The sequence below is a fragment of the Loxodonta africana genome, chromosome 10 (genome assembly GCF_030014295.1).
Source record: "Loxodonta africana isolate mLoxAfr1 chromosome 10, mLoxAfr1.hap2, whole genome shotgun sequence".
Lineage (NCBI taxonomy): Eukaryota > Metazoa > Chordata > Mammalia > Proboscidea > Elephantidae > Loxodonta > Loxodonta africana.
In genome coordinates this window covers 30,023,286-30,048,276 of record NC_087351.1, presented here as the reverse complement: position 1 = coordinate 30,048,276, position 24,991 = coordinate 30,023,286, and the positions used below count along the sequence as shown (strand labels likewise).

General features: G+C 39.4%; 1 protein-coding gene across 1 annotated transcript; it reads left to right on the top strand.

Moving 5' to 3' along the window:
* The first annotated feature begins 22,296 nt into the window (after positions 1–22,296).
* LOC100675530 (olfactory receptor 6S1) lies at positions 22,297–23,559 on the top strand. Its single transcript, XM_003421610.3, has one exon. It carries the CDS (start codon positions 22,561–22,563, stop codon positions 23,557–23,559), a length of 999 nt encoding a protein of 332 aa, XP_003421658.1. The 5' UTR covers positions 22,297–22,560.
* The last annotated feature ends 1,432 nt before the right edge of the window (positions 23,560–24,991 follow it).

Genomic DNA, 24,991 nt, shown 5'->3' with positions numbered 1-24,991 from the left:
ATACACCATCATCATAATTCTTTAGAAAAAGTTTCTTGCTTTTACAGTGCCCACCTTCTGCACTTCCTCCAGGTTCTTCCCTGTCCTCAGAGGTGGGGTCTTCTTCCTCCTCTGCCGTCTTATCAGCTGCTCCTCCTCCACCCTTCTCAAACTCTTTTACCTATTTAATGTAAGGTAAACTCCAAAAGAAGGAAGTTTTGTCTGCTTTGTTCACTAATACACCCTCAGCACCTAGAACAGTGCCTAAAACATAGCAAATGCTCAGTAAATATCTGATACTAGCAGAACTTTAGCTCTGATTTTGGCCCACTAAATACATGGAATACCATCAACCATAGATACTAGATAATTTTAAACCTACTTAAATCATGTCAACTTAACTTTCCTGTATCTCTTTTATCCCCCCTTAAAGAGGCAGGAAAATAAGTCTGTTTGCATCTACATCGATGATCCTGACTCCCTACGTCTCAAACACTTTCAAAATAATTGTGAAACGATGGGAATTTCTTACTCTTCATTTACCACCAAACACCTTCTATCAGTATAGCAAGGACAGAACAAGATTTATGTATATACGTGTGTGTTCTCCAAATCAACTGTAAAATTCTTTTCAGTAAGGAAGGAGTTTGCCCCCCGCTGTTGGATCCACCGTAAACCAAAAATACCAAACCCGTTGCCATCAAGTCCATTCCAACTCATAGAGACCATACAGGGCAGAGTAGAGCTGCCCCATAGGGTTTCCAAGAGAGCCTGGTGGATTCGAACTGTCGACCTTTTGGTTAGCAGCTCTTAACCACTACACGATCAGAGCTTCCAGAACTACCATAAAGCCAAAACCAAAACCGTTACCATTGACTCGATTCCGACTCATAGGAACCCTATAGGACAGATTAGAACTGCCTCATGGAGTTTTCAAAGAGCGCCTGGTGAATTCGAACTGCCAAACTTTCGGTTAGCAGCTACGGTTCTTAACTGCTATGCCACCAGGGCTTCCAGAACCACTAAAAACCAAAAAACCAAACCCACTGCCGTTGAGTCAATTCTGACTCATAGCGACCCTACATAGGAGAGCGTTATTAAGAAGATGAAAGCGAATGTTCGATTTAGACGCAAAGGGTCCAACAAGATTTGAACTATTGATCCCTGATTTGCAGTGTGATAACTCCTGGGCGTGGAGCTTCACCCTGAACGCTTTTCTGGGAGAAGGTCTAAAGTCGGAGATCCACCACGAATTACTAGGATAGAGTAAATCCAACGTGGATACTTGCCCACCACCTGCAAACAATTGCAACTCCAGATTTACAGCACAAACAGGTAGTTTGTTCTGAAAGAACCCAGGCGGGAGCTCCTGGCGTGCCAATGGGAATCAGCCGGTTTAAGGTTTACGGTAATTATGCTTCCCTCCAGACACACCGAGCACTGGTGGTACAGTGGTTAAGAGCGCAGCTGTTAACCAAAAGGTGGGTGATTCAAATCCAGCAGCTATTCCTTGGAAACCCTATGGGGCAGTTCTACCCTCGGGTCAGGATCGACTCGACTGTAATGGGGTTTGGCTTTTTGACCAGACACACAGGACCTGCCAGGGGAAGGAAGGTTTTGCAAGTCGTGGTGGGGCAGACTACCTTGAACCCACCAGGCCTTTCCCAGGGGTCCTCGCCGCCCACACCGGCCTGGATTCCCAAGCGCCAGAACGGGGAACAGCCAGACACACTTGGGAAGAGTCTCCACTCTACCATTACTTATAGTTCCTGTGTGGGAAGCTACGGGGAAGTGGAACCTGGACTATGAAGACCAAGCCAGACTCTGAGGCTCAATGAGAAAGAACCTCTTCATTCATCAAAGAGATGACCCTTTGAGACTAATCACGAGCGTTTTTGCTTCTAGATCTAAGGGCTTTAGGTAACAAGGTAGGGGATGGGGGCTTCTCTTTCCTGCCAGGTGTGGTAGGCAGAGACCATGGATCAGGTATGGTCTCCAGAGGGACCTGAGGCCTCTGAGACCCGCAAAGTGGAGGCAAGAATAAATAAGAATGAGAGCGAGAGCAATGTCAGGGAGCAGAAGAGGAAAGGAAGGGCGGGGTACCGGCAGAGCTCATGCCCTGAAGGAGTGGGCCTACCTGGGTGCAGAGAGGGATAGCTGGGTTGAGCCCAGCTCTGAACTTTAAACCTGAAGGAAAGCGATTCCCTCACAGGCCCCTGCCCCTTTGCTGAGAGACCTGTACTCCCTTCATGTCAGTAGGGACCCGAGGGCTGAGGGTGACGGAAGGCACAGCGATTGTGACGATGGCGACGCAAGAGTTGGGGGTTGAGCCCCGCTTCACCAGGAGCAGGACGTAGCCTGCAGTCTCTTCCCCAAAGCAGGTGGCTTCGCTTTTCTGCCCCTGGTTTTCTTGGCAACGTCTCCCAGGTCGGTGTGGGTCCTTGAAGTGGAAAACTGCTGACGGAAGGGAAGCGCTCAGACCAGACAGTCAGAGACCTGCAGGATCACAATCTGGTACCCCTGTCATTTCAAACTTGGTATGCCCAAACATTTCTGAATCATCTGGAAAAGATTTTTAAGCGAGATATATTTAACCAGAATCTGAGTGGTAGGAACTGAGACTTTTTGTTGTTGTTATTAATTCCCCAGTTGACTCTAATGCTAAATTTGAGCTCCAAAGACTTTAAGCTTTTCAGAGCTCCCAAGATACCTGTTGCTGTATACCTGAAGGGGGCAATAGCCAGCCCCCTTCCCAGGTAGTTCCACAAACTCAGGTTTCTCCAATTTGCCCCTGATATAAACGAAAGGGGGCTCATTTGGCCTTTAGATATGGAATAAGAAGAAACAAGTCATATGGTCAATTCGTGTGCTCTCTGGCATCTCTGGTCTAGACAGTAAAGTAGAAGACTGTATTGTTCTGCAGACATCTTTAGGTGGCCAGTTTGGTTCCAGCTCAAAGGAGCTTGTTTAAGTTTTCTATAGATCAATTGTTCTAAATCGGGAGCCATTTTGTCTCCCTGGATACCTCTGGCAATATCTGGAGACATTTTTGGTTGTTACAGCTGCAAAGGAGGTGCTACTGGCATCTAGTGGGTGGAGGACAGGGATGCAGCTAAATATCCTACAATGTACAAGACAGCTCACCCCTCTCAAAAAAAAAAAAAAAAAGAGTGTCAATGCAGAAGTTGAGAAACCCTGGTAACAGAGTCTCCGCAGCAATAACATCATTGGAATATTTGCTTCTGTTGGAGGAAGAGGTACTTCTGCTACAACTAATTAGATTATGCATAAAATGAATCTTTATTACAGTTACAGGGTTTCAGAAAATAAAGGAAATCTCCAGGTTCCCCTCCCCCTCATAAAATGAGTAGTAATGTGTCATTGAGCACACTGGATAGCATGATTTCGCTGAAGGCAGGTGCTCGTATCCCGGTTGTGGTTGGGTGAATGTGTTGGAGAAGTGTAGTGGTTGGGAACAAAATAGGAGAGTTTAACCTGAGACTTCTTCATTAAGCTGTGACTCTCCAAGTGATCTGAAGTGAATGCAGGTAGGCAGCCTTGGCTGTGGGCAGAAGCAAGGCAAATACTGAGTGCATGTTCAGATCAGTTTGTCAGTGGTTCCACAGATAAAGATAAAGCAAAAGACAAGCTTTTATTTAAAAAAAAAAAATCACTAACCACAGAGAAAAAAGAAACAGGAAAAAAAAGATTTATACCCATAAAACCAAAAAAAAAAAAAAACCAAACCTGTTGCCATCAAGTTGGTTCTAACTCATAGCGACCCTATAGGACAGAGCAGAACTGCTCCATAGGGTTTCCAAGGAGCACCTGGTGGATTTGAACTGCCAACCTTTTGGATAGCAGCCATAACACTTAAGCACTATGCCACCAGGATTTCCTTATACCTATAAGTAACTCAGATATGGAAAATTTCAGCTCAAGAATATGAAATCACTATGGATGAAATGTTTAAAGGAATAAAAGATGGAATCATATAAATAGGTAAGCAACTTCAAACTATAAAAATGATATGTAGTTTTGCAAAAGAAAAAGCCCTTGAAATTTCAAATGAAAAATATAGTTGTTGAAATTAAAATCTCAATAAATGATTTAACTAGCGGATTACACACAAGAAAAAAGGACTAGTAAATATATATATATATATAAACTCTGGTGGCAAAGTGGTTAAGTGCTATGGCTGCTAACCAGGAGTTGGCAGTTTAAATCCACCAGGCGCTCCTTGGAAACTCTATGGGGCAGTTCCACTCTGTCCTATAGGGTTGCTGTGAGTCAGAATCGACTCAACGGCAGTGGGTTATATATATATACATATATATCTGAAGATGTTACCAAGAATTTAACAAAGAGGGATGAAGAGATGGAAAATATGTAAGAAATTATGTCCTTGAGGAGAAAACAGAGAGAATAAAGAAGAGAGGATACTTGAAGTGATAATAGATGATTAATTCAGAGAACTAATGATTAAAAGTTGAATTCCAGATATAGGAAGCACAATGTACAAAAAGACCCTGCAAGTTTAAAGCAAAAGCAAAAAAAAAAAAATCCAAACATAGATAGATTGTAGTAAAACTCTGGCATATTAAGGCAAAGAGAAGGTCTTACAAGCAGCCAGAGGAAATTAAAATTACCTCTAAAGAATAACAATTAGAATGATAGCTGACTTCCCAAAGTTGTTGTGTTGTTTCAGGTGCCATCAAGTCAGTTCCGACTCATAGTAACCCTACAGGACAGAGTAGAACTGCCCCATAGGGTTAAAACTTGAAGATGGTGCTGAGAGAAGATAACTCTTTGAATGAAGCATGCAGAAAAACTGTCTTTCGAGAACAAGAGTGAAATAAAGACATTTTCTGATAAATAAAAATGGAGAAGATTAATGACCAACAGGCCTTTAGTAAAGGAACATCTAAAAGATGTACTCCAGGAAAACAGAAAATGAGCTTAGGCAGGTTGAAATAATAAGAAATAAAGGTCAACAAAGAAATTGGTAAACATTAGGATAAATATGGTGAATCAAACACATTCAGCTACATTCACTCCCTTCTGAAACCCCACTATAGCATGGGAAATTAACACAATAGCAACCAAACTTTGAAAACTGGAAAGCAGATGGTCTAGTAGTAACTGACATAGAACGGCTGACTGAGAAAGATTAATTCTACTCAGGAATTAATGAGGAAAGTCAAGATTCCATTCAATGTATTCCACAGAATCCCTCAACATTTTAGGAAACAGAATGAATGAAAGGCTAAATTAAGGATTGGTTGAAAACTGACTAACAAGCAGTTAGATTCTAGATACCTTCTGCACTATCTAGGCTGGCTTCTATCCCTCCCGCACCCCAGCAGAAGACTGGATGGTTTGTTTCTGAAGCAGGTAAAACAGAATCTCTCTAGATTGTTGAAGATAAGAGTACTGTACCTGAAACTAGGACTTAAATGAATGTATGTGTACTAAATGCTGAGGTGCCTACTTGAAGCCTACTTCCGCTACTTAGCTCCCACAACTTTGCCAGCTAGACAGGGGACTGAAGAATTTTCTCTGGGGAATCTGACTAGTCCACAATTAAAGAGCTAAATATGCTACATTGGTGTTTATCAAGAATAAAACAAGCAAGCCATATTACTCTAGAGTGAGGTCCAGAATGGTCAAGTACCATCCATTCATTCAGGCTTCCAAATAGCTATTTAATCTCCCTCTCTTAAATACAAATACTCAGCCAAGGATCAGCCAACTGCTGGGGGGAAAAATCACTTCATGTGGTTTTATTTGTCTGAAATAAGCTACCTGAACAAGGTAACTTGGAGAAAACACTGGCTATGCAGGAAGGGAATACTTTTATTTTAGAATATGTCATTAATTGTCTCAGAGGTAATATGTGGCACACATAGAAAAAAAAAGTAAATGTCATTTAAAAAGTACACTCAATAAAAAGAGCTCTTAGGAATTAAAAAATATGATAGCAAAAATTTTTAATTGGTCTGAAGATAAAGGCAATGAAGCTCCCAAAATGTAAAGCAAAATGATTACTAATAGGAAACAGGAGAGAGAAGGTATGAGCATCTGAGTATCAATAAAGGACATAGTATTTCCAATGAGTGAGTAAGAAGAGGGAAGTAGGGGAGAGAGAGAGAATGGAAATAAAAGGATATCACTTTATGCACAACAATACACCTCCCAGGATGAAGATACTAGACTTGAAGGCTACGGACCATAGACTTGGGGGACACCTATGTCAACTAGCATAACACAGCGCATAAAAACAACGTTCTGCATACTACTTAGGGAAGTAGCATTTGTAGTCTTAAAAGCTTGCAAAAAGCCACCTAAGAAACTACCCAGGGTAAAGGCAAGGAAGAAAACCAAAGACTCAAGGGAGTAATTAGTTGAAAGGACTAATGGAGCATATGCATCACAGCCTACACAACCCTGAGACCAGAAGAACTAGATGGTGGTATGATCTCTCTGACTGGGATCACAATACAGTGTCCCAGACAGAGCAGGAGAAAAATATAGAACAAACAATGAAACTCGTAAAAAAAGATTAGACGTATTGGCCTGATGGAGACTGAAGGAACCCCCGAGACTATGGCCCTAAGACACAGTCATGGATTGAATTGTGCCCCTCAAAAATGTCTGTCAACTTGACTAGGTCATGATTCCCAGTATTGTGTGATTGTCTACCATTCTGTCATCTGATGTGGTTTCCCTATGTGTTGTAAATCCTGTCACTATGATATTAATGAGATGGATTAGCGGCAGTTTTATTGATGAGATCTACAACATTAGATAGTATCTTAAGTCAGTCTCTTTTGAGATAAAAAGACAGAAGTGAGCAGAGAGACATAGGGACCTCATATCACCAAGAAAGCAGCACCGGGAGCAGAGCATGTCCTTTGTACCCGAGGCTCCTGCACAAGGAAGTCCCTAGACCACAGGAAGATTGATGACAAGGACTTTCCTCCAGAGTCAACAGAGAGATAAAGCCTTGCCCTGGAGCTGGCACCCTGAATTTGGACTTCTAGCCTACTGGACTGTGAGAGAATAAACATCTGTTTGTTAAAGCCATCTACTTGTGGTATTTCTGTTATAGCAGCACTAGATGACTAAAACCCCCACATGTTTGTGGGCTTGCATGTTGCTGTGACGCTGGAATCTATGCCACCGTTATTCAAATACCAGCAGGGTCACTCATAGCTGACAGGCTTCAGTTGAGCTTCCAGACCAAGATAGACTAGGAAGAAGGACCTGTCAGTCTACTTCTGAAGAGATTTATTCAGTGAAAACCTTATGAATACCAGCAGAACATTGTCTGATATAGTGCCAGAAGATGAGCCCCTCAGATTGGAAGGCACTCAAAAGAAGACTGGGGAAGAGCGGCCTCCTCAAAATAAAGTCAACCTTAATGACATGGATGCAGTCAAGCTTTTGGGACTTTCATCTGCTGATGTGGCACAACTCAAAATGGGAAGAAACAGCTGCAAACATCCTTTAATAATTGGAACCTGGAATGTACGAAGTATGAATCTAGGAAAATTGAAAGTCATCAAAAATGAAATGGAACCCATAAACATTGACATCCTAGGCATTAGTGAGCTGAAATGGACTGGTATTGGCCATGTAGAATCAGACAATCATACAGTCTACTATGCTGGGAGTAACAACTTAAAAAGAAATGTCATTGCATTCATCAAAAAGAACATTTCAAGATCTATACTGAAGTACAATGCTATCAGTGATAGGATAATATCTGTAAGCCTACAAGGAAGACCAGTTGATACGACTATTATTCAAATTTATGTACCAACCACTAAGGCCAAAGATGAAGAAACTGAAGATTTTTATCAACTTCTGCAGCCTGAAATTCACCAAAAATGCAACCAGGATGCACTGACAATTACTGCAGTTTGGAGTGCAAAAGTTGGAAACAAAGAAGACGGATTGGTAGTTGGAAAATATGACCTTTGTGAAAGAAACAATGCCAGAGATCGCATGATAGAATTTTGCAAGTAGTTTTTTTCAGCAACTTAAATGGTGACTATACATGTGGACCTCAAGAGATGGAATACACAAGAATCAAATCAACTACATCTGTGGAAAGAAACAATGGAAAAGCTCAATATCATCAGTCAGATAAAGGCCAAGGGCCAACCTGAGTACAGACCATCAATTGTTCAATGCAAGTTCAAGTTGAAAAGGAAAAAAAATTAGACCAAGTTCACAAGAGCCAAAGCACTACCTTAAGTATATCCCATCTGAATTTAGAGACCATCACAAGAATAGACTTGACGCATTGAACACTAATGACCAAAGAAAGATGAGTTGTGGAATGACATCAAGGACATCACACATGAAGAAAGCAAGAGGCCACTGAAAAGACAGGAAAGAAAGAAGACTGAAATGGATGTCAGAAGAGACTCTGAAACTCACTCTTCAAAGTCAAGTAGTTAAGGCGAAAGGAAGAAATGACGAAGTAAAAGAGTTGAACAGAAGATTTCAAGGGGCTGCTCGAGAAGACAAAGTAAAGTATTATAATGAATGTGCAAAGAGCTGGAGATGTAGAAAGGGAAGAACATGTTCTGCATTTCTCAAGCTGAAAGAACCGAAGAAAAATTTTCAAGCCTTGAGTTGCAATATTGAAGGATTCTTTGGGGAAAATATTAAATGACTCAGGAATCATCAAAAGAAGATCGAAGGAATACACAGAGTCACTATACCAAAAAGAATTGGTTGACTTTCCACCATTTCAGGAGGTACCATATGATCAGGAACAAATGATACTGAAGGAAGAAGTCCAAACTGCACTGAAGGCATTGGTGAAAAACAAGGTGAGATGTTTCAACAAACAAATGAAGAGCTGGAAGTACTCACTTGCCTATGCCAAGAAATTTGGAAGACAGCTACCTGGTCAACTGATTGAAAGACATCCATATTTATGCCTATTCCAAAGAAAGACCATTCAACCCAATGCAGGAATTATCAAACAATATCATTAATATTACACACAAGTAAAATTTTGCTGAAGATCATTCAAAAGTGGCTGCAGCAGTATGTCAACAATGAACTCCGAGAAATTCAAGCTGGATTCAGAAGAGGATGTGGAACCAGGGCTATCACTGCTGATGTCAGATGGATTCTGGCTGAAAGCAGAGAATATCAGAAAGATATTTACCTGTGTTTTATTGACTATCTGAAGGCATTTGACTCTGTGGATCATAATAAATTATGGATAACATTGCAAAGAGTGAGAATTCCAGAACACTTAATTGTGCTCATGAGGAAGCTGTACATAGATCAAGAGGCAGTCATTTGAATAGAACGAGGGGATAGTACGTGGTTTAAGGTCAGACGAGGGGTGCATCAGGGTTGTATCCTTTCACCATACCTATTCAGTCTGTATGCTGAGCAAATAATCTGAGAAGCTAGACTACATTAAGAAGAGCGTGGCATCAGGACTGGAGGAAGATTCATTAACAACCTGCATTATGCAGATGACACAATCTTGCTTGCTGAAAGTGAAGAGGACATGTACTTACTGAGGAAGATCAAAGACCACAGCCTTTAGTATGGATTACGCCTCAACACAAAGAAAACAAAAATCCTCACAAATGGACCAATAAGCAATATCATCATAAACGGGGAAAAGATTGAAGCTATCAAGGATTTCGTTTTACCTGGATCCACAATTAACACTCATGGAAGCAACAGTCAAGAAACCAAAAGACACATTGCATTTGGGAAATCTTCTGCTGAAGACCTCTTTAAAGTGTTGAAAAGCAAAGATGTCACCTTGAAGACTAAGGTGAGCCTGACCCAAGCCATGGTGTTTTCAATCACCTCCTATGCATGTGAAAACTGCATGATGAAAAAGAAGACCAAAGAAGAATTGAAGCTGTTGAATTGTGGTGTTGGAGAAGAATGTTGAATATACTATGGACTGCCAAAAGAACAAACAAATCTGTCTTGGAGGAAGTACAACCAGAATGCTCCTTAGAAGCAAAGATGGCAAGACTGTTATCAGGAGGGATCAATGTTATCAGGAGGAATCAATCCCTGGAGAAGGACATCTTGCTTGCTGAAATAGAGGGCCAGCAAAAAAGAGGAAGACCCTCAATGAGATGGAGTGACACAGCAGCTGCAACAATGGGTTTAAGCATAACAACGATTGTAAGGATGGTGCAGGACTGGGCAGTGTTTCGTTCTGTTGTACATAAGGTCACTGTGAGTTGGAACTGACTCGATGGCACCTAACAACAATAACAGCAGATGACCAACATAGATGCCCCTCTGACTTGGAACTGAAGCCATTCCTGGCAACCACCTTCCAGCCAGGCAATAGACAGACCTATAAAATAACACCCAAAACCAATGTCCTCCATATAACAAACAATTATATGAGATCAAAAGGACAACATTTGCCCAAAAGTAAAGATGAGAAGGCAGGAAGGGGTAGGAAAGTCATACGAAAGGAAATGGGGAAACCAGGGTGGAAATAGGAAGAGCACTGATATAGTGTGTGAATTGCAACCAATATCATGGAATGCTTTGCGTACAATTTGTTGAATGGAAAACTAATTTGTTCTGTAAACTTTCACCTAAAACACAATAAAATATTTTTTTAAATGTAAAAAAAAAGATATCACCAAAATTTACCATATTTTAAATGTATTAGTTTTCAGAGTAAAAGTGTTCACCAAACATGCAAAACAGTGACTGAAAATAGAACTACAGCAAAGGATTTCATAGAGATGATTCAGAGAGATCAAAAACAAAACAAAACAAAACAAAAAAAAACACAAAACCCTACAATTTTCCAGAGAGAAAAAGATTAGCAAGTCATAAATTATTGGGAATCATAATGGCTTAGGACTTCTCAATACTAATTCTAGAAGCTAAAAACAGGGAGAAAATGCTTCAAAATATTGAAGGAAAATATTTTCTAACATGGAATTCTATAACCAGCCAAACTATCAATCAAGTAGTAGTGTAAAATAAAGACATTTTCAGACATTAAAGGTCTCGAAAAATTTTTTTTCCTACACTTTTTCATGGCACTATAATGTAAAGAAAAAAAGAGAGACATAGGAAACAAAGAAACCTTGCACTCCAATATAGGAGAGAGGTAAAGGAAATCTCTGTAATCATGGGGAAGACAAGATTCTTTGTGCATGAGGGCTAAAGAGTCTGGTTTGGAATGGTGTGACACAAGAGACAGACGTCATAAGGGCTTTCATCAACCAAGATGCTTCTGTCACCATACTTTTCTTAATTAGGAAGAAAATTTCTATTTAGAGAAAAAAGAAATTATTTTGGACAAAAATATATAGAAGGCTTATAATATTAAAAAGTAACTTCTAAAAAAAGGAATAGTAACATCTAGAATTTACACAAGTTGATACTGCTTAGAAGGGTTTCTCAAACACGGTACCAGAGAACATGATGTCACTAGGAGATGGTTTTAATTTCCTAGCACTGCTCTAACAAAAACACCACAAATGGCTAGCTTTGAAGAACAGGAATTTATTGTCTCAGTTTTGGAAGCTTGGAATCAAATTTAAACCATTGGCAGGACTATGGAGCCCTGGTGACACAATGGCTAAGAGCTCAGCTACTAACCAACAGGTTGACAGTTCAAGTCTACCAGTTGCTCCTTGGAAATCCTATGGGGCAGTTCTACTCTGTCCTATAGAGTCATTACAAGTCAGAATCCACTCGAAGACAATGGGTTTGGGTTTTTTTTTTTTTGGTTTGTCAGGACTATGGACTGTTCTGCTCTAAGAGGAGCTCATTCCTTGTCTCTTTCAGCTTCTGATGGCCCTGGGCATTTCTTGGCATTTCTTGGCTTGTAGATGGATCCTCACATGGTATCTTTCCCTTTGTGTGTCTGATTCTCTGTATCTGTTTTCTCTTTTTATAAGACATCACTCAGAAGGGATTAGGTTTAGGACCCACCCTACTATGATATGGCCTCATTAACATAACAAAAGAAAACTCCATTCCCTAACAGGGTCACATTCACAGGTTAGAACTTCAATGTATTTTTGGAGAAAGTAGTTCAATCTATAACAGTGATCATGATTAAGGTAATTAAAAAATCTATGAGTCAGAACTGACTTGATGGCAGTGTGTTTGGGGTTTTTTGTTTGTTTTATTTTTTTAACTTTGCATGCCATGTGCAATGCTAGTGCTTATAGTTATGGGTAGCGATTAAATAGTTCCATTAGCAGTAGGCCCTGTGTGGCAGTGTGCAGTAGGATAATTAATTCATCTGATAATTCTCAGGTTCTGAGAGAGACAAGAGAAGCCATTGTAATTGGTGAGCACATTGCTACACAAAGGACAGTACAGCAGGCTGATGTCAACCACTCCCTCCTGTAACTACCTTCTCCAAATTTTCCTTAGAAAGGCCTGTTGATCTACTTCGGAAAATCAGCCAACGAAAATTCTATGGATCACAATGGCCTTATTTGCAACCAATCATGGGGATGGTGCAAGACTGGTTAGTGTTTTGTTTCCTTGTGCATAAGGTTTTCATGATTTAGGGACCAACTAATGGTAGCCAACAATAGCAACAACATTCCTTGAACACTGTAGACAGACTTATGGAAGTGACCAAGCTCTTCCAGTGTAACAGAAACATGGAGCCACTGAACAGGTCACAAACAGCCACAATTCTTCAATAAGGTCAGTTCGGATCCTCAGTACTAGCAACCTGAACCGGGACTGTGTGCCCACCAAGTTGGGCAGCAGGGAATGGGGTTAGAGTAAATTACAATTCCACTAAGCTCTCTTACCTAGAGTCAACTGGTTTGTTTTTTTTTTAATTGATTAAGCATTTTCCTAGTTTCTGTAAACTTTTTATTAGTTTTAAGAATTCCAATAAAGTCAGTTCTGACCCATAGTGACTCTATGCACAACAGAACAAAACACTGTATGGTTCTGCTTCATCATTACAATCGATATGCTTGAGCCCATTTTTGCAGCAGCCACTGTGTCAATCCACCTCTTTGAGGGTCTTCCTCTTTTCTGCTGACACTGTACGTTACCAAGCATGATGTCTTTCTCCAGGGACCAATTCCTCCTGACAACATGTCTAAAGTGTGTAAGACGCAGTCTCGCCATCCTTGCTTCTAAGGAGGATTCTGGTTGTACTTCTTCCAAAACAGATTTGTTCGTTCTTTTGGCAGTCGATGGTATACTGAATATTCTTCACCAACACCACAATTCAAAGGCGTCAACTCTTCTTTGGTCTTCCTTATTCACTGTCCAGCTTTCACATGCATATGATGTGATTGAAAATACCATGACTTGGGTAAGGCGCACCTTAGTCTTCAAGGTGACATCTTTACTTTTCAACACTTTAAAAAGGTCCTTTGCATCAGATTTGCCCAGTGCAATGCATCTTTTCATTTCCTGACTGTTACTTCCATGGGTGTTGATTGTGCATCTAAGTAAAATGAAATCCTTGACAACTTCAATCTTTTCTCCATTTATCATGATGTTGCTGATTGGTCCAGTTGTGAGGATTTTTGTCTTCTTTGTGTTGAGATGTAATCCATACTGAAAGCTGTGGTCTTTGATCTTTGTTAGTAAGTGCTTCAAGTCCTCTTCACTTTCAGCAAGCAAGGTTGTGTCATCTGCATAACGCAGGTTGTTAATGAGTCTTCCTCCAATTCTGATGCTCCATTCTTCTTCATACAGTTCAGCTCCTCAGATTATTTGCTCAGCATACAGACTGAATAGGTATGGTGAAAGAATACAACCCTGTTGCACACCTTTCCTGACTTTAAACCAATCAGTATCCCCTTGTTCTGTACGAACAACTGCCTCTTGATCTATGTAAAGGTTCCTCATCAACACAATTAAGTGTTCTGGAATTCTCATTCTTCGCAATATTATCCATAATTTGTTATTTTCCACACAGTTGAATGCCTTTGCATAGTCAATAAAACACAGGTAAACATCCTTCTGGTATTTTCTGCTTTCAGCCAGGATCCATCTGACATCAGCAATGATATGCCTGGTTCCACGTCCTCTTCTGAAACCGGCCTGAATTTCTGGCAGTTCCCTGTCGATATACTGCTGCATCCACTTTTGAATGATCTTCAGCAAAATTTTGCTCGTGTGTGATATTAATGATATTGCTCTGTAATTTCCACATTTGGTTGGATCACCTTTCTTGGGATCTCTCCCAGTCAGTTGGCCAGTAAGCTGTCTTCCATATTTCTTGTCATAGACGAGTGAATACTTCCAGCGCTGCGCCCGTTTGTTGAAACATCTCAATTGATATTCTGTCAATTCCTGGGGCCTTGGCTTTCACCAATGCCTTCAGTGCAGCTTGGGCTTCTTCCTTCAGTATCATTGGTTTCTAATCATATCCTACCTCTTGAAATGGCTGAACATCGACTAACTTTTTGGTATAATAACCCTGTGTATTCCTTTCATCTTCTTTTGATACTTCCTGCATCATTTAATATTTTCCTCATAGAATCCTTCACTATTGCAACTAGAGGCTTGAATTTTTTCTTCAGTTCTTTCAGCTTGAGAAACACCGAGCATGTTTTTCCCTTTTGGTTTTCTACCTCCATCTCTTTGCACATGTCATTATAATACTTTGTCTTCTCGAGCTGCCCTTTGAAATCTTCTGTTCAGTTGTTTTACTTCATCAATTCTTCCTTATGCTTTAACTGCTCGATGTTCAAGAGCAAGTTTCAGTCTCCTCTGACATCTGTCTTAGTCTTTTCTTTCTTTCCTGTCTTTTCAATGACCTCTTGCTTTCTTCATGTATGATGTCTTTGATGTCATTCCACAACTGGTCTGGTCTTTGGTCATTAGTGTTCAACGTGTCAAATCTATTCTTGAGATGGTCTCTAAATTTGGATGGGATATACTCAAGGTCATGTTTTGGCTCTTGTGGACTTGCTCTGCTTTTCTTCAGTTTCAGCTTGAACTTGCCTATGAGCAACTGATGGTCTGTTCCACAAGCAGCTCCTGGCCTTGTTTTGACTGATGATATTGAGTTTTTCCTTCATTTCTTTCCACAGACGTAGTCGATTTGATTCCCGTGTGTTCCAGCTGGCTAGGTCCATGTGTATAGTCATCATTTATGTTGGTGAAAAAAGGTATTTGCAATAAAGAAGTCATCGGTCTTGCAAAATTCTATCATTTGATCTCCAGCATTGTTTCTAACACCAAGGCCACATTTTCCTACTACAGGTCCTTCTTTGTTTGCAACTTTTGCATTCCAATCACCAGTAATTATCAATGCATCCTGATTGCATGTTCTGTCAATTTCAAACTGCAGGGATCACCTACTCTGCCAAATCTGCTGTCTTACGTGGTTTTAGTTTACATTTGTCTAATGACTAGTAATACTGAGCATATTTTCATGAGCTTGTATGCCATCTGTACATCTTTTTTAATGAAATCTCTGTACAAATCTTTTGCCTTTTTTAAAAAAATTGAGTTAGTTTTCTTATTCTTGAGTTTTGAGAGATTTTTATATATTCTGCATGCAAGCGTTTTATTATATATAATATTAGCAAATATTTTTTCCCAGCCTGTGGCTTGTCTTTACATTGTCTTATCTGTGCCTTTTGAGAAAGAAAATTTTTAATTTTGATGTAGTTCAATATATTAATTTTTTCTTTTATGGATTGTGCTTTTGGTTTAGTATCTAAGAAATATTTGCCTAAGTCAAAGTCACAAAAAGTTTACCCTATGTTGTTCTTAAGGAGTTTAAAATTTTTCAGTTTTACATTTAAGCCTATGATCCATTTTACGTAAATATCTGTATATTGTCTAAGGTACAGATCAAAGTTCATTTTATCTACATGGATATCCAATTGTTCCAACACCATTTGTTGAAAAGACTATACTTTTTCCATTGAATTTTCTTTTCTCCTTATTAAAAATCAGTCGACCATATATATATGGGTCTATTTATGCCAATATCACATGGTCTTGATTAATGAAGCTTTATAATTTTGAAGTTAAATAGTGTAAGCTCCCCAACTTTGTTCTTCTGTTTTAAAGTTATTTTGAGTAATCAAGGACCTTTTCAATTCCATGCAAATTTTAGAATCAGCTTGTCAACTTCTGTCAAAAAGCATGCTGGGATTTTGATTGGGTTTGCATTGTACCTGTCCATAGGTTTAGGGATAGCTGATCTCTTTACAATATCAAGACTTCTGACCCATGAAGATGATAGAACTATTTATTTAGTTCTTTAATTTCTCTCAGCAATGTTTTGCAAGTTTTAGCGTACATATCTTGGATATATTTTTAAAAATATTTTTCACTAAGTATTTTATATTTTTGATGCTATTCCAAATACAGTATGGTTTTTAAAATTTCAGTTTCTGATTATTCATTGCTTGTATGTAGAAACACAGTTGATTTTTGTATATTGTTCTTGTTTCCTACAACATTGCTAATTTCACTTATTAATTCTAGTAGTTATTTTGTAGATTTCATAGGGTTTTATATGTAATAGATTATGTCACTTGTAATTAAAGGTAGTTTTAATTCTTTCTTTCCATCTACATGCCATTTAATTCTTTTTCTGGACTTATTGAACTGTCTATAAACTCAAGTACAATATTGAACAGAAGTGGTGAGAGCAGATGTCTTTGCCTTCTTCTAGATATTAGGGGAAAAACATTCAGTCTTTTACCATTGTGCAAACAGTTAAGCACTCAGCTACTAACTGAAAAGTTGATGGTTGGAACCCACCCAGACACTTTGGAAGACAGATCTGCTTCCAAAATGTCATAGCCTTGGAAACCCTCTGGAGCATTCTACTCTGCATACATGGGGTCACCATGAGTTGGAATAGATTTGATGGCAACTAACAACAATGTAGTTTTTTTTTTGTAGATATCTTTTATCTGGTTGAGGAAGTAATTTTTATTTCATTTTAAAAGAAATTTGTCATAATAAAAAAAAGTAGGCATCTGTACTCAATCTGTTATTTTAATCCCATCTCCCTATTCTGAATGTGATCTTGTGTGTATGTATATGTCACTATATTTTCTCCACTCTTTTTGGATCAGAAAGCAGTTTATTACTGAGAGGGTAGAATTCCTCTTGGAGTTTGTAGTCCATTGTAGTTTTATTTTTCCTGGATCTAAGCAGCACACATGGTATTTGACATTCCCCCGTGACTGGTTGGTTAATTTTGTGGAATTAGAGTTGTCATCTTCAGGGGAGTATTTTTGACATGCATTAATTTTTAACTGATGAAATCTTGTATTTCTAAAAATTTAGATCTTCTTTAAGTTGATACTTAATTGTCACCACATATTTCTGTGACTCTATATTATGAAAAATGTTATGCATGGTACAAGAGAGAGAATAGTATACCTAGCCACAGTACAACCAATATACAGCTCCATGAATTACCAATTCATGTCCAAGCTAGTTTTACTATTTTTTTATCTTTTTTAAAAAATTTATTTATTTGTTGTTATTGTTGAGAATATACACAGTAAAACATACACAGATTAAACAGTTTCTACATGTTCAATTCAGTGACATTGATTACATTCTTCAAGTTGTGCAACCATTCTTACGTTCCTTTTCTGAGTTGTTCCTCCAGCATTAACATAAACTCACTGCCCCCTAGGAACACAATACTCAAGGCAGACATTCTTCACTAGTTAAGCTAAACTATTGTTTGGTTTTAAGACTTCAAGGGATATTTTTGGTTTAAGGTTTAAAGGTTATCTCAGGGCAATAGTTTCAGGGGTTCATCCAGCCTCCATGAATCCAGAAAGCCTGGCTCCATTAGAATTTGAAACTCTGTTCTGCATTTGCCCCCCTTTGATCAGAATTCTTCTATAGAATCTTTGATCAAAATGTTCAATAATGGTGTCTGGGCACCATCCAGTTCTTCTGGTCTCATGGCAAAAGAGACAGTTGTTCAAGAGCTAGGTTTATTTATAACCCTTCTCATTTTATTTTGAAACAGTTCTCAGATACCATATCATCTCACTATAACCTGAGTTTATTTACAGAGTGATGACTGAATTTTCTGATACAGTTTATACTCTAATATGATCTTTGCTGATGAGGAAAATGGAAGTCAAAAAGATGATGTCAAACAATAATTGAAGCAGAAGTCTAATTCAAGAATGTTGCAATGCTCTTATTCAATACATTATTTGTTAGGCTTGAAGCCTCCTTAGTTTAAACGTTTCTCTTTTGTTCTCTATGTATGGGTAGAGAAAGTTTTCCAGGGTATCTTAAAGTTAAGAAGTAAAGTGAAGAACAACGTAAGAAAATTCTGAGCAAATAGGTAAACACCTTGACATCTGCTTGTATATACACAAAAGACACTGGAAGAGTAAACAACAAAATAATGAAAATGGTTACTTATGGCAAAGGGATGAGGTAGACAGGGACAAGGTGGGAATAGGAAATGCATAATGCTTCAAATGTTCCAAGTCTAAATCTTATTGATTAAGCTGTTTTTTCAACATTAAGGACTTTAATTCTCAGTTACATTCATTCATTTCATCATCCTGGAATGGCCTATTGGACTAGGACTTTTTAATCTATGTATTATATTATTTTTGAACCATATGTGTATGTTTTAAAAATAAAATCTTTTCTTCTAATACATTCTACTTTCATGTAAAAACTAGGAAGCTACTGTGATAAGTCAGTTTGAAAATATTATAAGCTGAATACCAACACTGTTATCAACTGGACAAATTACTACATACTTTTTTAAAATTACTTGACTTTGATCCATCTCTTGCTGCAGTGGCCTTAATCCTTACAGTTCAATTAAGGTTTAAAAAATCTGTAATTTAAAAGTGTTTTACTACTCCTCAGACCTCATTGTGTCTCTCTCCTTGCTCAGATCTCTCTTTCTCTCAAGAAATCAGAGCTCCAGTTTCTAGCTTGGTTTTATTTTGATTAGCTTAGCCAACCTAAACACTCTTTCAGGCTCTGCTCCCACTCTTCTTCAGAATCTAAAGCGATGACCCTTTCCATGCTTCATCATGCTTCCTTTTGTGTGTTTTCTTTTCTCTAAAAAGGAGTACATACAGTAAGGATGGAATTCAGCCAAACGGAGTCCCAGAGGGTCCTGTGTACTCTTCCTCTCAACACAAGACTTAATTGGTATTTATCATGCAAGATTAACTGTTCCTTAAGCCTGGGGTTCAGGTCATTTTATTTCACAGACCATTTATTAAGCACCTAATATGTCTCAGGAGTCCTGGTTGCATGCTGGTTAAGAGATATGGCTGCTAACCAAAAGGCCAGCATTTGAATCCACCAGCCACTTCTTGGAAACCCTATTGGGCAGTTCTACTCTGTCCTATAAGGTCACTCGACGGAAATGGGTTTTGGCTTTAATACGTACCAAGCCCTTTGATTAGTGCTAGAAATGCAGAGGTGAAAATATAATTCCTGCCCCAGGAGTTCAGGTCTGGCAGAGGTTACCAACAAGAAAGCAGAAAGTTGCAATATATTCAATGTTGAGATTGAGATCAGTAGAACCTACCATGGCTCAGGTTGAAGGTGGTGGGATTGGGTGCTGGAGGGGAGGGGAAGCTCCTCAGAATAACTGATATACACCAGATTTTTGGGGGTCTTAGAATATGAAAAGAAGTTAGTCAAGTCTTTGGTCAGGGGCATGGGGTGGATACAGATATAGAAATGTAAACATTGGTACAGTATTCAAAGAATGTCTTGGACATCTTAAAACCAAATAATAGCTTAGCTTAACTAGTAAAAGAGATCTTCCTTGAGCATTATGCTCTTTTAAGAACTACCTATATGGGATCCAATGGACAATGGCTAGTTGAAAGGTCAGATAGGAATCTTAGGGGGCAGTGAGTTTATGTTAATGGGGGAGGAACAACTCAGAAAAGGAGGGTGAGAATGGTTGCGCAACTTGAAGAATGTAATCAATGTCACTGAATTGTACACGTAGAGACTGTTGAATTTCTGTATGTTTTGCTGTGTATATTCTCAACAACAACAAAATAAATAAAATTTAGGGAAAAAAAGAATATCTTTGATGTATAGCATCATGTATGCTATTATTAGAGCATAAATTACAAGGGTGGGAGAAGCACTAGAAAAAGATAAAGAGAACCTTCTCCTATCTTATCATACTCTTGGGGCTCCCACCACTGCTCAGCCCAGAAGCCAGAAGAGGGAGTTCCAATATCATTTTAAGTCCTCGGGGATAAGACACAATGTCTGTGTTACTTGGGATGTAAACATTTTCCCCAGTGCCATGCAGGAGAAAGCTGGGTGAGGTCAGGACCTTCCATAGCTAGCTAGCCAAACTCTAACGTTTCCTCATTCTCATCTTTCTTGCCCCTGCACTTTTGCAGCTGCTTGGTTTGGGGTGGCTGATGGATGAAGACAGAAATATTCCTGGTCAGCTTTGCTGAATGAAGTGTCAGCCTCCTTTTCAGGTTTGTCAGGCACGGAGGTTGGGAAATTTCCACTGAATTGCAAATCTCCCTTGGGTCTTTTAGAAATTATTTTCTCTCTTTCTCTTTTGGTCTCATCTTCTCACCACCTAGGTCACTTTTCTCCAGAAAGCACTGCTGCTAGCTAGACTTCTGATGCCCAAATCAATCCTTGTTTGGGGACATCTCCACTGGAAACTAACACTATGCATGAGAGATTCTTCTACCCTTCAATAGAGGGATTGATTAGAAACCAATGTGTTCAACTTTCTTCTTCCCTGCATTCAGGCTAAAGCCAGGAGCCAGGGAGAATGGGATCTAAAAGAGGAAAATGATAGTTTGTGCATAAAATCCATCAGTAAAAAAAGTGATGAGATGGCTTCAAAGAAACATTTTTCAACCATTAGAGGCTAAAGGAACTATAGGTAAGTGTGTTAAGTTCTTCCATAGATGTGAAATGAATGTTGTACTCCCTCCATATTTATTCCCTTGCCTTCTAGCCCTGTATTGCCCTGTATGGGGAGCCCTGTGAGATAATTGCCCTTCATTTCAGTTGTGTCTGCACAAGCCTAAGTCAGTGATTACACTGCAGAAGATACTCTTTCTAAAGAGAGGGTGAGCCCTGTTCGCTGACCTGCTCACAGCCACAAGAAGGGACAGGGTGACTCAATCTCCTTAGAATCAGAAAGAACCCTTTGTTTACAAAGCAGAAGAGCTGCATCCAAGGAATTATACCCAGGAGGAAAGCACAAGAGGAGAATCAGATTTTCCAACTGCGCCCTCTATTCTCAAGGGTTTGCCCATCCTCAGAAACTCCAAAGATGCCAGACCATTGTCACAGCTTCACAGTACAGAGTATGGAAACAACTCCAGGATGGAGCAGGACTCTGAGTCACAAAAAGAGAAAAAGAATTCTTGCCTTCTTCCCCTGCAGGGTGAACACCCTTGTGGAAACACCAAGGGCATTCGGGGGTAGGTAGGATGAATTTCTTCCATATTCCATATTCAGGGTTGGGGCTCATCTTCCTCTCATTTAAGATATACTTTAGGCCCTGTTCAATGGAATTGTATTCACAGAGAGGGCTGAAAAAAGTCCCATGTGAAGTAACCAGCCCAAATGATTACATTTACGTGCTGCTCTGTCTCCACTGAAAACCTCCCTCACCTCCTACCAAATACCTATACGTTTTTCTAGGGTTTATTTTAGGCATCGCCTCCCTCCAAAATCCTTCCTGTCTAAGTCTCGGTTTGATTCCCTTTCTATATGCTTCCTTAGCAGCCCATGCTTACCTGCAGCATTCCACCTGTCAGACATGTTAACTTTTCTGTCATTCTCATTAGGCAGCGAGCTACATGAGGGCAACAACTATGTCTCCCTTATCTATGAATTACCAGTACAGCACCTGGTACATGATATGCACTGAGCAAAAGCCTAATGATCTTCCTGTCCATAAGGCAATCTCTACAGAAGCTGGAGGGAGGCGAGACTTTGAATACATCCTGGGAAGAATGACCATAGAACTGCTTGGGAAGAGTGACCACAGAACTGCTTTATCCTAGACAAAAGGTACAAAAATTTCCCTAGCCAGATGAGACCTAAAGGTAAGAAATTGTGAGTAAAGAGCCTAATGTTGGCCAGGAACAAAGATTGTTGGGGTGTGCTAGGGAACTATAGGGCTGACAGGTGATCAAGGGTCTCTAAGGTTAATTCTCATGCTTTTTGTGGGTAAAGGGCATCAGCATTCTCCTAATAACGGAGATATTTTTTAGACACAGTTTCAGAATATCAAATTTGGTTCTTCTAACTAGGTATAGTTCCTCAGAAATAGAAGGACTTGAGTCAAAAGGGTAAGGACTTCATTTCTGACTTTATTAGTGATTACAGCCAGAAATTCATAATTCTGCCTCATTTTCCTACCTGACTTTTAGCAGCTCTTTGTAGAAAATCTTTTCCAGCTCTAAAATCAATCTGAAGATGACCGCAGGTGCTTCAAATTTTAACAGAATCTGTGATTGGAGAAAGGGGAATATGTGGGCAATATCATGATAAAATAAGTTACAGGATTGTTCTGGAAGAACCTGCTCTCATCACAAAAATGCTCACATTATTGCACAGGTGGGAAAGATGATAGCTCCTGGTGAGAACCAGAGCAGCTGTGTGACAGAGTTCATCCTAGCAGGCTTCCCGAATCTCAACAGCACAAAAGCCGAACTGTTTTCTGTGTTCCTTCTTGTCTATCTGCTGACTCTAACAGGCAATGTGTTGATCGTGGGGGTGGTTGGAACCGATACTCGCCTGCAGACCCCTATGTACTTCTTTCTGGGTAACCTGTCTTGCCTCGAGATCCTGCTCACTTCTATCATCATTCCCAAGATGCTAAGCAATTTCCTCTTAAGCCAACACACTATTTCCTTTGGTGCATGCATCGCCCAATTTTATTTTTATTTCTTTCTTGGGGCCTCTGAGTTCCTACTGTTGGCTGTCATGTCTGTGGATCGCTACCTAGCCATCTGTCACCCTCTGCGCTACCCCTTGCTCATGAGTGGGGCTGTGTGCTTTCGTGTGGCCTTGGCCTGCTGGATGGGGGGACTCCTCCCCGTGCTTGGCCCCACAGTGGCTGTGGCATTGCTTCCTTTCTGTGGGCAGGATGTTGTGGTGCGGCACTTCTTCTGTGATAGTGGCCCACTGCTCCGCCTGGCATGCACCAACACCAAAAGGCTGGAGGAGATTGACTTTATCCTGGCCTTTCTCGTAATTGTATCCTCACTGGTGATTACTGTGGCATCCTACGGCCACATAGTCCTGGCTGTCCTGCGCATCCCCTCTGCTTCTGGCCGTCAGAAGGCCTTCTCTACCTGTACCTCCCACTTGATGGTGGTGACCCTCTTCTATGGAAGTGCTATTTTTCTCTATGTACGACCATCACAGAGTGGCTCTGTGCATACTAACTGGGCAGTGACAGTAGTAACAACATTTGTGACACCACTACTAAATCCATTCATCTATGCCTTGCGCAATGAGCAAGTCAAGGAGGCTTTAAAAGACATGTTTAAGAAGGTGGTAGCAGACAGTTTGTGTCATATTTTACTTGTTAAGAGTTTCAATAAGACAATGGTGAGGTGAAAGTAAAGGGACCCAGTAGTTAGTCTTGTGTCTAAGCCTTCTCCATTGTCACCTCCTTCCCATTGTCATCATGAATGTCACCAAATGACTGGATTCTGGAACCAATAAAGAGCTCCAAAGTCATCAAGTATATCCTTCTTATTCAGGCAAAATGCCTTGATCCTACATTGATACATAAATCTATATTATTATTGATGTGTCATAATATCATCATCACGTTATAAAACCCCCTAACTTTCAAGATCTTAAACTAAGGACCCAGGCAGTCTATGAATGGGCTTGAGAAAATTTATAAATCCCATAGGTATGTAAATTTTATGTATTGTAGCATATATGTATTTGTTTGGTGAAGAAAGGATCCATAGCTATAATACGGCTTTCAGAGGTGTGACCTTACCCTAAAAGTTAAAAACTGATTAAAAGAGTCTCAATAGAGTCTTGCAATTGTTGTTGAGGGTCAAGAGTTTTAAGAAAAATTTTCCTTATAATCACAAAAAGAAGTAAAAGTAAGTAGCTTACCTGGATATTTTTGTATGCACTTTCCAGAAACAAATATGCATTTACTACTAGGTGGAAAAAAGGCAAAGCAGATTTAATAAAGAAACTTATTCAATTCTCTTTGTCAATCCCAAGTGTCTTTGGAAAAACAGACTCATGAGGGATTTCATGAATAATAACATTTAATCTGTTTTTCTAACTTGCACGTTATTACAAATATTAATTAAGGACATCTCCGCTCATTTTGTCACCGGATTGTGTTCTTTTCATCTGTCTTTTTACGTTTTTATATTAGTTGCCTTAAATATTCTTTTGCTTTTAGTAAACTTGGGGTTGGAATGTGGCACTTCACTATCAAAAAGTTAAGAATGCCAACCATTGTTGTACCTACCAATAACCAGACTCTGTGGTATATTTTATTACTTTATTGGACATTTGAAAAGGAAACAGGGATTTCTATTTGTGGCACCCTTTGAAATACTGGAGACAAACATTCATATAGCTATTCACTTATTTATTCATTCAACAAAGATCTATTAAGCACCTTTGCTGAACACTATGATATACTGGTATATGTTAAAATGAACATCAATTAGTTCTTAATGTCAAACAGTTTAGATTCCAAGAGATGAACAGTAGTTCTAAGGGATGATAAGGAGTTTACAAAATCACATTGGAGATCACATAAATATTGATTTATTCTTTCTTATGTATTCTTATATTAGAGAAATTTTCACAGAGGCTTTCATTCATTAAACAGGAGCTAACACTATGTTGAAGTGTGTGTGCATAGAGAAAATACACAAATATCAGGTTATGGACAACACACTGACCTCAAAATAGTGCAGAAAATTGGCAAACTGAGAATTAGCAGCTAAAGAGATGGCCATAGATCTTCAGTGGGCACTGTAAATAATAATGCTTTCACCTAGTT

What these genes read in the sequence shown, in the direction of transcription:
- LOC100675530 (XM_003421610.3), top strand. Translation starts at nt 22,561, where the DNA reads ATGATAGCTCCTGGTGAGAACCAGAGCAGCTGTGTGACAGAGTTCATC.